Here is a 17,412-nt window from a genome sequence, read left to right on the forward strand (position 1 = left end):
TCACTTTCTCCATCAGCCTACCATGGGGAACCTTATCAAATGCCTTACTGAAGTCCATGTGTATGACATCTACAGCCCTTCCCTCATCAATCAACTTTGTCACTTCCTCAAAGAATTCTATTAAGTTGGTAAGACATGACCTTCCCTGCACAAAACCATGTTGCCTATCACTGATAAGTTCATTTTCTTCCAAATGGGAACAGATCCTATCCCTCGGTATCTTCTTCAGCAGCTTCCCTACCACTGACTTCAGGCTCACCGGTCTATAATTACCTGGATTATCCCTGCTACCCTTCTTAAACAAGGGGACAACATTAGCAATTCTCCAGTCCTCCGGTACCTCACCCGTGTTCAAGGATGCTGCAAAGATACCTGTTAAGGCCCCAGCTATTTCTTCTCTCACTTCTCTCAGTAAACTGAGATAGATCCCATCCAGACCTGGGGACTTGTCCACCTCAATGCCTTTTAGAATACCCAACACATCCTCCCTCATGCCGACTTGACCGAGAGTAATCAAACATCCATCCCTAACCTCAACATCTGTCATGTCCCTCTCGGTGAATACCGATGCAAAGTACTTGTTAAGAATCTCACCCATTTTCTCTGACCACGAATAACTTTCCTCTTTTATCCTTGAGTGGGCCAACCCTTTCTCTAGTTACCCTCTTGCTCCTTGTATAATAATAAAAGGCTTTGGGATTTTCCTTACTAAAGATATTTCATGACCTCTTTTAGCCCTCTTGATTCCTCATTTCAGATTGGTCCTACATTCCCGATATTCTTCCAAACCTTCGTCTGTCTTCAGTCGTCTAGACCTTATGTATGCTTCCTTTTTCCTCTTAGCTGGTCTCACAATTTCACCTGTCATCCATGGTTCCCTAATCTTGCCATTTCTTCCCTCATTTTCACAGGGACATGTCTGTCCTGCACTCTAATCAACCTCTCTTTAAAAGCCTCCCACATATCAAATGTGGATTTACCTTCAAACAGCTGCTCCCAATCCACATTCCCCAGCTCCTGCCGAATTTTGGTATAGTTGGCCTTCCCCCAATTTAGCACTCTTCCTTTAGGACCACTCTCGTCTTTGTCCATGAGTATTCTAAAACTTACGGAATTGTGATCGCTATTCCCAAAGTAATCACCGACTGAAACTTCAACCACCTGGCCAGGATCATTCCCCAACACCAGGTCCAGTATGGCCCCTTCCGGAGTTGGGACTATTTACATAATGCTCTAGAAAACCCTCCTGGATGCTCCTTACAAATTCTGCTCCATCTAGACCTCTGACACTAAGTGTATCCCAGTCAATGTTGGGAAAATTAAAATCTATCACCACCACCCTGTTGCTCCTACATCTTTCCATAATCTGTTTACATATTTGTACCTCTATCTCCCGCTCGCTGTTGGGAGGTCTATAGTACAGCCCCAACATTGTTACCGCACCCTTCCTATTTCTGAGCTCTGCCCATATCGCCTCGCTGCTCCAGTCCTCCATAATGCCCTCCTTCAGCTGTGATAGCCTGTCTGATCAGTAATGCAACTGCTCCACATCTTTTACCTCCCTCTCTATCCTGCTTGAAGCTTCGATATCCTGGGATATTTAGTTGCCAATCATGCCCTTCCCTCAACCAAGTCTCAGTATTAGTAATAACATCATACTCCCAGGTACTAATCCAAGCCCCAAGTTCATCTGCCTTACCTGCTACACTTCTCGCATTGAAACAAATGCACCTCAGACCACCTGTCCCTTTGCGTTCATCATCTGCTCCCTGCCTACTCTTTCCCTTAGTCACGCTGATTAAAACCTTTTCTGCTGATGCAGGGTGGCGTCAAAACAAAGGGAAGATGAGAACCTTATAATCCCAGCAAGGCCATTTAGTTGAGATATTAGGAAACATACACGAGAATGGTAAAAATGTGGAACACTCCCACTAAAAAAATGGGACACACTGGAGCTCAATTAATAATATTAAACTTGTCAATAGATTTTTTGTGAGGAAAAAGATCTGGAACCATGGCAGGTAAATGCAGTTCTCATCCCACTAACTTGGGCCCAGCAATACATTCTGTGTATCGAAACCAGCACCAAGTATTCGAGAAGGCACACCCTCATCTTGGTGATGGAGAGGAACTGGGATCAATTAAGGTACTAAAAAGCATTACGTTCAGTTAAACATCATTAGAGATGGTATTTAATATACTTTGCAGCCTTCAGTCCACTGAAAGCTTGATGGCACAGCCAGTGCACTGATGCAGCTGGGATGGCAATGCTGTGTTAGCATCACCCCGACAGCAGCCTTTTCACAGCACTGGAACTATCTCCGGTAAATATCAACTCTTGTCAGGTAGAAGAGAGGAGCGTAAAAAGTTAATATAAATATAAACGTTACTATAAGTTACGAAAGGCCATCTCCCCAACCCCACTTTTAAGGCTCCTTAAAAGCTGCCTCTGACCAAGCTTTCAGTCACCTTTCCCAATCTGCCCTCTTGTGGCTCAATGTGAGTTTTTAGATTTACGCTTTTTTGAAGCACCTTTACTAAAGGCTGTGCTTGTGCTGCACTCATATCCTGCATTTGTGCAAGTGTCGGTGTGCCAGCTGTATGTACCACCTGTACAGTTCTTAACAAATTGCAAGTTCTTGTATCCACGTTATCAACTGCGTCCTCTGTAAAACATGCTGAGGATGATTCAGTAAATAATGACTATAATGGGGAAATGTCTAATAATAATCGCTTATTGTCACAAGTAGGCTTCAATGAAGTTACTGTGAAAAGCCCCTAGTCGCCACGTTCCGGCGCCTGTTCGGGGAGGCTGGTACGGGAATTGAACCCGCGCTGCTGGCATTGTTCTGCATTACAAGCCAGCTGTGTAGTCCATTGTGCTAAACCAGCCCCTAGTATAGGAGATTCCCAGCCTTCAATTTGGAGAATTGATTGTAAGATTTAGGTGAAGGACATTCGAGTAAGATCAGAATTATGTTGATGAATACAAAATCATTACCCATTGAGAGACTCAAAACGTCGACCCTCGGATTAAGAGTCCCATTGTGCTCCAGAACTTGCTGCGCCCCTAGCCAAGCTGTTCCAGTACAGCTACAACACTGGCATCTACCCAGCAATGTGGAAAATTGCCCAGGTGTGTCCTGTACACAACAAACAGGACAAATCCAACCCAGCTAACTACCACCCTATCAATCTGTTCTTGATGGAAGGGGTCATCAACAGTGCTATCAAGCGGCACTTATTCAGCACGGACGCTCAGTTTGGGTTCCGCCAGGGTCACTCAGCTTCTGACCTCATTACAGCCTTGGTTCAAAATGGACAAAAGAGCGGAATGCCAGAGGTGAGGGTGACTGCCCTCGACATCAAGGCAGCGTTTGACCGAGTGTGGCATCAAGGAGCCCGAGCTAAACTGGAGTCAATGGGAATCGGGGGGGAAACTCCACTGGTTGGAGTCATACCCGGCACAAAGGAAGATGGTGGTGGTTGGAGGTCAATCATCTCAGCTCCAGGACATCACTGCAGGAGATCCTCAGGGTCGTGTCCTCGGGCCAACCATCTTCAGCTGCTTCATCAATGACCTCCCTTCCATCATAAGGTCAGAAGTGGGATGTTTGCGGGTGACTGCACAATGTTCAGCACCATTCACGACTCCTCAGATACTGAAGCAGTCCCTGTCCAAATGCAGCAAGACCTGGACAATATCCAGGCTCGGGGCTGACAAGTGACAAGTTACATTTGTGCCACACAAGTGCCAGGCAATGACCATCTCCTACAACAGAGGATATAACCACCGCCCCTTGCCATTCAATGGCATTACCGTCGCTGAATCCCCCACAATCAACATCCTGGGGGTTACCATTGATCAGAAACTGAACTGGACCCAGCCACATTAATACTGTGGCCACCAGGGCAGGTCAGAGGCTGTGAATCCTGCGGAGAGTAACTCACCTCCTGACCCCCAAAAGCCTGTCCACCATCTACAAGGCACAAGTCAGGAGTGTGATGGAATACTCTCCACTTGCCTGGATGAGCGCAGCTCCAACAATGCTTAAGAAGCTTGACACCATCCAGGACAAAGCAGCCCCGCTTGATTGCTCCTCCTTCCACAAACATTCAGCCCCTCCACCACCAACAAACAGCAGCAGCCGGGTGTACCATCTACAAGATGCACTGCAGTATCTCGCCAAGGCTCCTTCGGCAGCACCTTCCAAACTCACGACCATCACCATTTAGAAGGACAAGCAGATAACTGGGAGCCCCACCACCTGGAGGTTCCCCTCCAAGTTATTCACCACCCTGACTTTGAAATATATCGGCCGTTCCTTCACTGTCGCTGGAAATCTCTCCCTAACAGCACAGTGGGTGTACCTGCACCTCAGGGCCTGCAGCGGTTCAAGAAGGCATCTCACCTCCCCCTCCTGAAGACCAACAGGGATGGGCAATAAATGCTGGCCTAACCAGCGACGCCCACACCACAGCTATCTGGGCTGTGTAGAAATTCCCTGCACACAGCTTAACGAATTTTAAGAAGGCTGCACTCGTACAAAATCTCAAACCCTGTGTGGAGGGGAGGAGGATCTCCTCGTAAAGCTGGGCTTGGCCAGTGTGGCCGTCAACAGCTGCAGGCAGTGAGCGGTCAAGGGGGATGTCCGACAAGAGTAGCTGCCCCTCTACTGTGGCTGTGATAATGGCCAGGTGGCCCGAGGGGGGAGCACGGGGGCACGCAGTGTCCACCGGAACATGGCAGGCCTTCTGCGACCGGGAGGCGGACACAACACAAGCAGTCACGTCACCCGACCTGTCTGACCCTCTACTGTGGCTATATTCATGGCCAGGTGGTCCTCGAGAGGCACGAACGCACTGTCCACAGGTGGGCCCCACCAGCACCCTGGAAACAATCTTGGCTTAAAGTTCCTTTGAAATTTAGACTTTTTGTTACAGTGCCTTACTTACCTTTCATTTGTTTATTATCCATTTGTTCTATTTAACAGTATGAAATCTCATTGACATCAGTGTCCCATCACACACTAGGAGCTGGGATAACTTGTTACTGGCCAATGTGCTGTAGTGAAATCGATGCTAATCCAAACCTGTCACCAACAGAGTGATGTCAGGAGTTAGTGTCGATTAAATAAACGGCAACTCATACCAACATCAGCCCTGATTGAATGGCGGAGCAGACTCGATGGGCCGAATGGCCATTTCTGCTTCTATGTCTTATGGTCTTATTGTGGTGGTGACAATCTGGCCTTGTTATAGCGTTGTAATCTGGTTTGAAATGAATTCTCTCTGACTCCTCGCACAAACTTGTATCACTTCATGAAAGAGGAAGGCAAATAGTGAACATTTATTTCAATAATTCAGACCATTTCTGTGAATACAAACTTACGCTGCTACATAAACCAGGCAACTAAAATTGCTCCAAATTGTTTTGTATGGGCATGCCACAGACTCCGACTCCCCCCCCCCCCCCGCCACAGACCCCCCCCCCCCCCCCCGGGGCTTGGCATGGCCACAGACCACCCCCCCCCCCCCTCCCCCGCTTACTGGGCTGGTGTGGAAACAAGTCACTGCTCACCACTTGAAAGACAATCATTGCAAACCCTCCGCCTTGGCCAAACTGTACAATTCACCCACTGGAGCAGAACATTTTAACATGATGATGTTTGTGCACCTGCATTTCATTCCTACATAAATTGTACATTTAATTGCTAAAAAAATACTCAATCTCTTCCTTCTCCTTGTCAGTGGTCACTTGGCTTTTCTTCTGCAGCTCCTTCATTAAAGGCGGGTTTGATCGGTACACCAGCCTCCTCACAGTCTGTGGGGAGGAGCAGGAATTAGTGCCAGAATTCACAAAAGACTTCACCCCGACCCCGCACTGCCACTTGTGGCCTGAGGTTCACAGGGATGTCGGCACCTCTTAGTTTGGCCTGAGCACAGACACCTGGCTGCCACTCCCAGTGCCAACGCTGTGGGTAGGGCCATCTCACAGGTGACAGGTTAAATGGGCAGCAGTGTTTTAAAATGATCGCAGTACAGTGAGTGGAGGGGTGGGGGGAGAGGAGGGGTCTGTGACTGCGGGGCCTACCTTTTTCTGGTGCTCAGCCTGTGATCTGAGAACTGCTCGGTGCATTCGCTCCTCCTGGTGAAGCCTCTCTTCCATCAATCGCTCTTCCCTTACCCTATGGAACAAGAGGCATCATGGTCATATCTACGCACGATACATAGATACATAGAAGATAGGAGCAGGAGGAGGCCTTTTGGCCCTTCGAGCCTGCTCCGCCATTCATCACCATCATGGCTGATCATCCAACTCAATAGCCTAATCCTGCTTTCTCCCCATAGCCTTTGATCCCATTCTCCCCAAGTGCTATATCCAGCCGCCTCTCGAATATATTCAATGTTTTAGCATCAACTACTTCCTGTGGTAATGAATTCCACAGGCTCACCACTCTCTGTGTGAAGAAATGTCTCCTTATATCGGTCCGAAATGGTTTACCCTGAATCCTCAGACTGTGACCCCTGGTTCTGGACACACCCGTCATTGCTAACATCTTCCCTGCATCCACCCTGTCTAGTCCCGTTAGAAATTTATAAGTCTCTATGAGATCCCCCCTCATTCTTCTGAACTCCAGCGAGAACAATCCCAACTTAGTCAATCTCTCCTCATATGACAGTCCCGCCATCCCTGGAATCAGTCTGGTAAACCTTCGCTGCTCTCCCTCGAGCGCAAGAACATCCTTCCTCAGAGAAGGAGACCAAAACTGCCCACAATACTCCAGGTGTGGCCTCACCAAGGCCCTGTATAATTGCAGCAACACATCCCTGCTTCTGTACTCGAAACTCTCGCAATGAAGGCCAACATACCATTCGCCTTCGAATGCGAATGATTCACATGTAGAGGTTGCTGCCGAGCCTCAGTCAGTTCCCCCTGCCTCGTGACGACTGTTCCTGGGTCACATCCTCGCTGACTGCATAGTTAGTGGGTTGTATCAGGGCATGTGGGCGTCGCTAATTACCCTTGAGAAGGTGGCGCTGGTAAGCTACTTTTCTGGAGTGCAACCTCGGGGCTTGCTGGGCCACTGCAGAGGGCGGTTAAAAGGCTTCTCTGTGTCTGCAGTCACCTGTAAACCAGACCAGGTAATTGCAGCAGATTTCCTTCCCTAAAGCACTTTACTGAACCTGATGGGTTCTATGATCACCATTTTCATTCCAGATTTATTTAATTCAATTAATTGAAATTCCTCAGTTGCTGTGGTGGGAGCTAGACTCGTTTCCAGGTCATTAGAATTACGAGTTCAGTAACAAAACCACAATGTAGTGTCAACTGAGAGCCCACACCAGTCCAGGGGCGTGCTGGTTAGGTGGATTGGCCATGCTAAATCGCCCCTTAGTGTCCAAAGATGTGCAGGTTTGGTGGGGTTACAAGGGTAGGGTGGGTGAGTGGGCCTGGGGAAGATGCTCTTTCAGAGGGTCATTGCAGACTCGATAGGCCGAGTGGCCTCCCACTGCACTGTCGGGATTCCATGGATTCAACACGGATCAGGAATTACCCACAGGATCCTCGCCGCGTTCTCTGGATTGTCATTGGCTGAGCATTCACACAGAGACATCCCTCCCCACCTGCCCTCTTCATGTCCTCAGTGACTCCTGGTTACAGCTGGTGGTGTGACTCCTGCAGCAGGAAAGGCCACACGCACACACGTGGCTGAATCATTCAGACCCGAGTTCCAGAGTCTTCGACCAGGGAAACGTCTCACTATCAACCTGTACAGCCCTCAATATTTCAATGAGGACACATCTCATGTTTCCAACCTCCAGAGAATGCAGGTCCTTTTGTCTCAATCGTTATTCAGAGGACACCCCTTTCACCCCAGGAATCAGCTGGAGAACCTTCATTGCACCTTCGCCAAGGGATCAACCCCCCTTTGATAAGGGGACCAGAAAGACACTGGACACGATTCAACAACGTTGTGCGCGGCGTGGATCCGGACTCAACGGGTGAATCGCATGGCATGATGTGATCTGGTTCTCGCCCTCGTTGGGTGAGATCCACATCTGAATATTTAAATACCCGAATACTGGACTCACCTGGGTCCCCGGGACTCACTGGCCACACCTGGGAGACCTCGCCAGGGCGCCCTTTAGTACTAGTGCACCTGGGGGGTGGGGGGGTCTCCCAGGCCATTGGGTGGTCTGGACAGGTTGGCACCCTGGCACTCCCCGTGGTAACTGGGCACCTTGGCACTTCCAGCCTGGCACCCTGACAGTGGCACTGCCTGGGTTCCCAGGTGGCATTGCCAGGAAACCTAGGTGGCACTGCCAGGGTGCCCAGACTCACACTGCCAGAGGCCGGGCCCGCGGGAGCTTGCCAAGTGGACAGGCAGTGAGGGAGGGTCCTTGGGGCCCTCCCCAAGTTTGGGAGGGGTGTGAGGGGGGGGAATCAAAAAAGTGAGGGCGGTGGGCCTGAAACAGGAGGTGGGGGCGGGGCACGTTCGGGGCTGCTGGACAAAAGGGCGCCCTGATTTGCGAGGAACCTTTCCTGCTGGTGAGCTGAGCTGATCCCTCGAAGTGCGGCCTCGGTGGGGAAACATTCCCCGAGGCCAAACATAACGGCAAAGTACGGTCAGAAGGCAGGATATTTCTCGGCATTGCAGCCACCGGGGAACACCCCGCTAAACCCATCCGACAACAGACTTTAACTTCAGCCTGCCCTCCATCTCTTTGCACCCTCCTCACACCTTACATTGCCACAAAACATTCCTGCTAAAAATTGGGTGTTTTGCCAGATAGTTTGTATAACATCAGAACCGTCTCTACCTCATTCTCCTCTCCTTTTCTTTGTTCCTTTGTGCCAATTCCACCTTCTCCCGAGGCAGCTTCTCCAGATTCTCAAACAAATCTTCCAGGTAGTTCTCAATACTGGTCAGCATCTGCAGTGTGCTCATGTTGGCCTCGTTCTCACCGATGCAGGCTCTGTAAACCTCTCCCACCTTCTGATCAAGAGAGTCCAGCATTTTATCCTGGGGGGATTGGGTAGCGAGAGGGTGGAATAAAACCACAAGAGTCAAGAATGTCGCAACTAGGAGCAGGAGGAAAACAGACAAGGCCTTGAGCCCAACCTGCCATTCAGTCAAGGTCAAGACTAATTTCCTCCTTCCACCCCACCTTCCTGCTCTAACCTTTCATCCTCTTAGTATCCAAAAATCTATAGGTCTCAGTCTTGAATATCCTCATCGACCAGTGGGCCAATGAATGGCAGATGGAGTTTAATTTAGATAAATGTTAGGTGATGCATTGTGGGAGATCAAATCCGGGCAGGACCTACTCAGTTAATGGTATGGCGTTGGGGAGAGTTACAGAACAAAGAGATCTCGGGGAACAGGTTCATAGCTCCTTGAAGGTGGAGTCGCAGGTGGACAGGGGGTGAAGAAGGCATTCGGCATGCTTGGTTTTATTGGTCAGAATATTGAATACAGGAGTTGGGACGTCTTGTTGCAGTTGTACAAGACATTGGTAAGACCACACATGGAATACTGTGTTCAGTTCTGGTCACCCTATTATAGGAAGGATATTGTTAAACTAGAAAGAGTGCAGAAGAGATTTACGAGGATGTTACTGGGACTTTATGGTCTGAGTTATAAGGAGAGGCTGGATAGGCTGGAACCTTTTTCCCTGGAGCGCAGGAGGCTTAGGGGTGATCTTATAGAGTCTATAAAATAATGAGGGGCATCGATAAGGTAGATAGTCAACATCTTTTCCCAAAGGTGGAGGAGTCTAGAACTAGAGGGCATAGGTTTAAGGTGAGAGGGGAGAGATACAAAAAGACCAGAGGGGAAATTTCTTCACACAGAGGGTGGTGAGTGTCTGGAACGGGCTGCCAGAGGCAGTGGTAGAGGCGGGTACAATTCTGTCTTTGAAAAGGCAGTTAGACAGTTGTGGTAGTATGTATTAGGGGTCATGTGGGACTGGAAGCCCTAATGTCATTGGCTGACAGATCCCGGGTCCTGGTTGGCCGTTGACCTCTAGCTCCGCCCTGAAGGCGGAGTATAAGAAGCTGGAGTCCTCCCCCGCAGGCCATTCTACTATCGAGCTGCGGGGGAACAGACACGCTTAATAAAGCCTCATCGACTTCACTCTATTCGTCTCACGGAGTCTTTGTGCGCTACAATTTATTAAGCGTGCCTAAAAAGGACTATGGAGCTCAGGATCATCCCGGAATGCCTGACGATCAGCCCCCACGCAGTGAACATGGCAGCAGCCTTCAAGCACTGGCAGACTTGTTTTGAGGCCTACCTCAGAACGACCACCGGCCGGGTCACAGAAGACCAAAAACTACAGGTCCTGCACTCAAGGGTGAGCACGGAGATTTTCTCCCTCATCGAAGACGCGGAGGATTTCCAGACGGCGTTCGCAGCACTGAAAAGTCTCTATGTCCGCCCTGTTAACCAAATCTACGCTCGCTACCAGCTCGCGACGAGACGGCAAGGTCCCGGAGAATCGATGGACGAGTTCTACGCCGCGCTGCTGATTTTGGGACGAGCCTGCAGCTGCCCGTCGGTGAACGCAAATGAACACACGGACATGTTAATGCGCGATGCTTTTGTGGCAGGTATTAATTCCTCCCAAATCCGCCAAAGACTTCTAGAAAAAGAGTCGCTAGGACTCTCAGAGGCATGGGCCCTAGCAGCCTCTCTAGACGTGGCCGCGCGTAATACCCGCGCCTACGGCCCCGACTGCGCGGCAGCCCATTGGGCTCCGTACGTACCCGTCGCGACAAACCCACCCCCCCACCCCGGACACCCCACAGGCTTGCGTGGTCCAAACGCCAAGTCGCACCGGGGGCGCCCGCTGCTATTTCTGCGGCCAGACGAAACACCCCCGGCAGCGCTGCCCGGCCCGCGCAGCAATCTGCAAGAGCTGCGGGAAAAAGGGCCATTTTGCGGTCGTGTGCCGGTCCCGCGAGGTCGCCGCTGTCCCGGGAGAACAGGGAGCCCTGCAAGCCGCTTACGCTCCCCAACCCCCCCAGCGCCCCATGTACGACCCACAGGCGCAGCCGCTCTGGGTCCCGACCACCGCGGTCCCGGGAGAACAGGGAGCCCTGCACGCCGCTTACGCTCCCCAACCCACTGTCCCCGTCCCCACGTATGACCCGCCGGCGCTACCAATTTGGGTCCCGACCACCGCTGTCCCCAGAGATGAGGGAGCCCCGCGCGGTCCTAACGCTCCCCAACCCCCCCAGCGCCCCATGTGCGACCCGCAGACGTGGCCATTTTGGGTCCCGGCCACCATGAGGGGAGGAAGGGCGCCGCCATCTTGGACCACCCCAGACCTGTACAATGCGTGGGGGTGGCCATTTTGTCCACCCCCGCCGCCATCTTGTGACCCCCCAGCCATGTGCGATGTATGGGGGCAGCCATTTTGTTCATCCCCGACGCCATCTTGGATGGCAACAATGGACCCCAGTGTCGACGGCTCCACGGGGTTCGAGGAAGACGCTCCACTACTACAACCACGTCTCGCTTCAATTACGCTCGATCAAGCTCGGCCCCGGACACTCCAGACGACGACGACAACGGTGCTAATAAACGGGCACGAGACACCATGCCTAGTCGACTCCGGGAGCACGGAGAGCTTTATCCACCCCGACACGGTAAGACGCTGTTCCTTGACCACCTATCCCAGCGCACAAAAGATTTCCCTAGCTGCAGGATCCCACTCTGTACAAATCCAAGGTTTCTGCACAGTGACCCTAACGGTGCAAGGGAGGGAGTTCAAAAACTACAAACTACACGTCCTTCCCCAACTCTGTGCCCCCACATTACTGGGATTAGATTTCCAGAGCAATCTACAGAGCCTTACGTTCACATTCAGCGGCCCAATACCCCCACTCACTATCTGCGGCCTCGCAACCCTCAAGGTGCAACCCCCGTCCTTGTTTGCGAACCTCACCCCGGATTGCAAACCCGTCGCCACTAGGAGCAGACGGTACAGCGCCCAGGACCGGACCTTCATTCGGTCCGAAGTCCAGCGGCTACTAAAGGAGGGCATAATCCAGGCCAGCAATAGTCCCTGGAGAGCACAGGTGGTAGTAGTGAAGACAGGGGAGAAACAAAGGATGGTCATAGACTATAGCCAGACCATCAACAGGTACACACAACTAGACGCGTACCCTCTCCCCCGCATATCCGACATGGTCAATCGGATTGCCCAATATAAGGTCTTCTCCACCGTGGACCTCAAGTCCGCCTACCACCAGCTCCCCATCCGCCCAAGTGACCGCAAGTACACAGCCTTCGAGGCAGATGGGCGATTATACCATTTCCTAAGGGTCCAATTTAGCGTCACAAACGGGGTCTCGGTCTTCCAACGGGAGATGGACCGAATGGTTGATCAACATGGGTTGCGGGCCACGTTCCCGTATCTCGACAATGTAACCATCTGCGGCCACGACCAGCAGGACCACGACGCCAACCTCCAAAAATTCCTCCAGACCGCCAAAGCCTTGAACCTCACGTACAACGAGGACAAGTGCGTTTTTAGCACCAACCGGCTAGCCATTCTGGGCTACGTAGTGCGCAATGGGATAATAGGCCCCGACCCCTAACGTATGCACGCCCTCATGGAATTTCCCCTCCCGCACTGCTCAAAAGCCCTGAAACGTTGCCTGGGGTTTTTTTCATACTACGCCCAGTGGGTCCCCCAGTACGCAGACAAGGCCCGCCCCCTAATACAGACCACGACCTTCCCTCTGTCGACAGAGGCTTGCCAGGCCTTCAGCCGCATCAAAGCGGATATCGCAAAGGCCACGATGCGCGCCATCGACGAGTCCCTCCCCTTCCAGGTCGAGAGCGACGCCTCCGACGTAGCTCTGGCGGCCACCCTTAATCAAGCGGGCAGACCCGTGGCCTTTTTCTCCCGAACCCTCCACACTTCAGAAATCCGCCACTCCTCAGTGGAAAAGGAAGCCCAAGCCATAGTGGAAGCTGTGCGACATTGGAGGCATTACCTGGCCGGCAGGAGATTCACTCTCCTCACCGACCAACGGTCGGTAGCCATCATGTTCGATAATGCACTGTGGGGCAAAATCAAAAACGACAAGATCTTAAGGTGGAGGATCGAGCTCTCCACCTTCAACTACGAGATCTTGTATCGTCCCGGAAAGCTGAACGAGCCGTCCGATGCCCTATCCCGCGGCACATGTGCCAACGCACAAATTAACCGCCTCCAAACCCTCCACGAGGACCTCTGCCACCCGGGGGTCACTCGGTTCTACCATTTTATAAAGTCCCGCACCCTCCCCTACTCTGTGGAGGAGGTCCGTACAGTCACAAGGGACTGCCACATCTGCGCGGAATGCAAACCGCATTTTTTCAGGCCGGATGGTGCGCACCTGATTAAGGCTTCCCGCCCCTTTGAACGCCTTAGTCTGGATTTCAAAGGGCCCCTTCCCTCCACCGACCGCAACACATACTTCCTTAATGTGGTGGACGAATACTCCTGCTTCCCATTCGCCATTCCCTGCTCTGACATGACCGCGGCCACAGTCATTAAAGCCCTGAACACCATCTTCACACTGTTCGGTTGCCCCGCATACGTCCACAGCGACAGGGGGTCCTCTTTCATGAGTGACGAGCTGCGCCAGTTCCTGCTCAGCAAGGGCATAGCCTCAAGCAGGACGACCAGCTGCAACCCCCGGGGGAACGGGCAAGTAGAGAGGGAGAACGGCACGGTCTGGAAGACCGTCCTACTGGCCCTACGGTCCAGGGACCTCCCAGTTTCACGGTGGCAGGAGGTCCTCCCGGACGCTCTCCACTCCATCCGGTCGCTATTATGTACGAGCACTAATCAAACGCCTCATGAGCGCCTCCTTGTCTTCCCTAGGAGGTCCTCCTCTGGAACGTTGCTGTCGACCTGGCTGGCGGCCCCAGGACCCACCTTGCTCCGAAAGCATGTGCTGGCACACAAGGCGGACCCGTTGGTCGAAAGGGTTCACCTCCTCCACGCGAACCCGCAGTACGCTTACGTGGAGTACCCCGACGGCCGACAGGACACGGTCTCCCTGCGGGATCTGGCGCCCGCCGGCACCACGCACACCCCCCCGACACCATTCACCCAACCCCCCCCCTTCCTGCCACCGCCGCACCCCGCGACCGCCCCCTTCCCAGGAGGATCGGTTCCCCTCCCCTCAGGCCCGACCAAGAATAAAGCCCAAGCTGAAACCGTACGGCTCCCGGAGACGACAACACCGGTACAAGCACCACCACCACCACCGGGGCCGAGGCAATCGACACGGACGACCAGACCGCCCGACCGACTCGTGGCGTCGAACTAAATCAATATATGGACTTTTCACAAGAACATTTTGCTTTTCTCCCGATACCTTCTGTAAATAGTTGAAACAGGACAAAATTGTACATACTGTATTGCCATATGAATGTTTTCCTCCCAGGACCAGCCCTGTAAACCCTTACCACCATGCGAAGCATCACCCCACCGGGTTCATTTTGACAAGGGGTGAATGTGGTAGTATGTATTAGGGGTCATGTGGGACTGGAAGCCCTAATGTCATTGGCTGACAGATCCCGGGTCCTGGTTGGCCGTTGACCTCTAGCTCCGCCCTGAAGGCGGAGTATAAGAAGCCGGAGTCCTCCCCCGCAGGCCATTCTACTATCGAGCTGCGGGGGAACAGACACGCTTAATAAAGCCTCATCGACTTCACTCTATTCATCTCACGGAGTCTTTGTGCGCTACAACAGTTACATGGGCAGGGTGGGTATAGAGGGATTTGGGCCAAATGCAGGGAAGTGGGACTAGTTTAGTGATAGAAACTGGGCGGCATGGTAGCACAGTGGTTAGCACTGCTGCCTCACAGCTCCAGGGTCCCAGGTTCGATTCCGGGCTTGGGTCACTGTCTGTGCGGAGTCTGCACGTTCTCCCAGTGTGTGCGTGGGTTTCCTCCGGGTGCTCCGGTTTCCTCCCACAGTCCAAAGATGTGCAGGTTGGGTAAACTGGCTGTGCTAAATTGCCCTTAATGTCCAAAATGGTGAGGTGGGGTTACTGGGATACGGGGATAGAACATAGGGTGGAGATCTGGGCTTAAGTGGGATGTTTTTTCCAAGGGCAGCACGGTAGCATAGTGGTTAGCACAATTGCTTCACAGCTCCAGGGTCCCAGGTTCGATTCCGGCTTGGGTCGCTGTCTGTGCGGAGTCTGCACATCCTCCCCGTGTGTGCGTGGGTTTCCTCCGGGTGTTCCGGTTTCCTCCCACAGTCCAAAGATGTGCAGGTTAGGTGGATTGGCCATGATAAATTGCCAATAGTGTCCAAAATTGCCCTTAGTGTTGGGTGGGGTTACTGGGTTATGGGGATAGGGTGGAGGTGTTGACCTTGGGTAGGGTGCTCTTTCCAAGGGCCGGTGCAGACTCTATGGGCTGAATGGCCTACTTCCGCACTGTAAATTCTAAGTATGACAAGCTGGGCCGAAGGGCATGTTTCCATGCTATCAACATCTATGACTCTCTGACTGAGCATCACGGGCGAAATTCTCCGGAAACGGCGCGATGTCCGCCGACTGGCGCCCAAAACGGCGCAAATCAGTCGGGCATCGTGCCGCCCCAAAGGTGCGGAATGCTCCGCATCTTTGGGGGCCGAGCCCCAACCTTAAGGGGCTAGGTCGGCGCCGGACGAATTTCCGCCCCGCCAGCTGGCGGGAAAGGCCTTTGGTGCCCCGCCAGCTGGCGCGGAAATGACATCTCCGGGCGGTGCATGCGCGGGAGCGTTAGCGGCCGCTGACGGCATTCCCGCGCATGCGCATTGGAGGGAGTCTCTTCTGCCTCCGCCATGGTGGAAACCGTGGCGAAGGCGGAAGGAAAAGAGTGCCCCCACGGCACAGGCCCGCCCGCGGATCGGTGGGCCCCGATCGCGGGCCAGGCCACCGTGGGGGTACCCCCCGGGGCCACATCGCCCCGCGCCCCCCCCAGGACCCTGGAGCCCGCCCGCGCCGCCTTGTCCCGCCGGTAAGGTAGGTGGTTTAATCTACGCCGGCGGGACAGGCATTTTAGCAGCGGGACTTCGGCCCATCCAGGCCGGAGAATCGCGGCGGGGGGGGGGCCCGCCAACTGGCGTGGCGCGATTCCCGCCCCCGCCGAATATCCGGTGCCGGAGAATTTGGCAACCGGCGGGGGGCGGGATTCACGCCACAACTCTTCAGGTAGAGAATTTGATACATTCTGATTGAAGAGATTCCTCCTGATCTCAGGCCTAAATGGCCAACCCCTTATTCTGAGACAGGGAATAAAGGAACGGTGATGTATTTCCAAGTCAGGGTGGTTAGTGACTTGGAGGGGAACTTGCAGGTGGTGGGCTTCTAGGTGGTAAAGGTTGTGGGTTTGGAAGGTGTTATCTAAGGGAGCTTGATGAGTTGCTGCAGTGCATCTTGTAGATGGTACACACGGCTGCCACTGTGCGTCGGGGATGGAGGGAGTGAATATTGAAGGGGGTGGATGGGGTGCCAATCAAGGTCTGTCCTGGATGGTGTCGAGCTTCTTGAGTGTTGGAGCTGTTCATCCAGGCAGGTGGAGAGTATTCCATCACATTTAAGATTAAGTCAGGGGTTGGGAATGGGTGTTTGTGTCGGGGGTGTTCTAACTGTACCCTATGAATGTGAAAGAACGAGCTCGCAGGGTACCTGATCTTCAATCGTACTCTGGCTGAACGAGAACATTTTAGCTTTGAGTTCGAGTTCTGCAGCCCTGCTCTCCTCCTTGGCCACAGCCTCATTCAACATGTTCAGCTGTTGCTTCAGAAAGTCCGTCTCACAGTTCCTGCCAAACACAAACAGTGAAGTCACTGGCTACAACTCCACAATTAAAAAATGAGTATTTACCCGAATGACTGATGAAACTCTTTCAAGAAACTGTCGGCCAATTCTGTGCCTGCAGCGTGGCCAGGAAGGTTCGGGATTCCAGTCACTGAGATGGTTGTTTTCTGTTTGGACGGCAACAGTGGAATGGAGGGAGAGACCATTCAGCCCTCCGAGTCTGCAGTATAGGACCAGGAGGAGGCCATACGTACTTCATACCTGCTCTGCCATCTCATTTCATAGGATTACAGAAAACAATATGGCACAAAAACAGACAGTGAGGCGTCACCCTCAAACTTTGATGTTACATTTACTGCGTTGCCATTGTCTACTCTCTCTGTTACCACCTCAAAAAGTTCAAGAGGTTTGGTCAGGCAGGGTTTTTTTTTTTGAATCCATGCTGAATAACTTGGTTGTAAATCTTTTTTTGAATCCATGCTGAATAACTTGGTTGTAAATCTAGCATGGACTGTCCTCTTGTAGGTTTATTTAAAAAAAAAAAATTTACAGTACCCAATTCATTTTTTCTAACTAAGGGACAAT

General features: G+C 52.4%; 1 protein-coding gene across 1 annotated transcript in view; it reads right to left on the minus strand.

Annotated features, from left to right (window-relative positions):
• Window positions 1-5,682: 5,682 nt before the first annotated feature.
• Window positions 5,683-17,412, minus strand: part of cfap100 (cilia and flagella associated protein 100) — a 163,843-nt gene continuing 152,113 nt past the window's right edge. The window contains exons 13-16 of the mRNA XM_072473099.1: window positions 16,696-16,831; window positions 8,827-9,029; window positions 6,095-6,188; window positions 5,683-5,824 (exon numbers count right to left, since the gene is read on the minus strand). Of these exons, the coding sequence (XP_072329200.1) occupies window positions 5,708-5,824; window positions 6,095-6,188; window positions 8,827-9,029; window positions 16,696-16,831 (550 nt within the window). The 3' untranslated portion in view covers window positions 5,683-5,707. The remainder of the gene's footprint in view (window positions 5,825-6,094; window positions 6,189-8,826; window positions 9,030-16,695; window positions 16,832-17,412) is intronic.

The sequence above is a fragment of the Scyliorhinus torazame genome, chromosome 13, assembly GCF_047496885.1.
Source record: "Scyliorhinus torazame isolate Kashiwa2021f chromosome 13, sScyTor2.1, whole genome shotgun sequence".
In the NCBI taxonomy this organism is placed as follows: domain Eukaryota; kingdom Metazoa; phylum Chordata; class Chondrichthyes; order Carcharhiniformes; family Scyliorhinidae; genus Scyliorhinus; species Scyliorhinus torazame.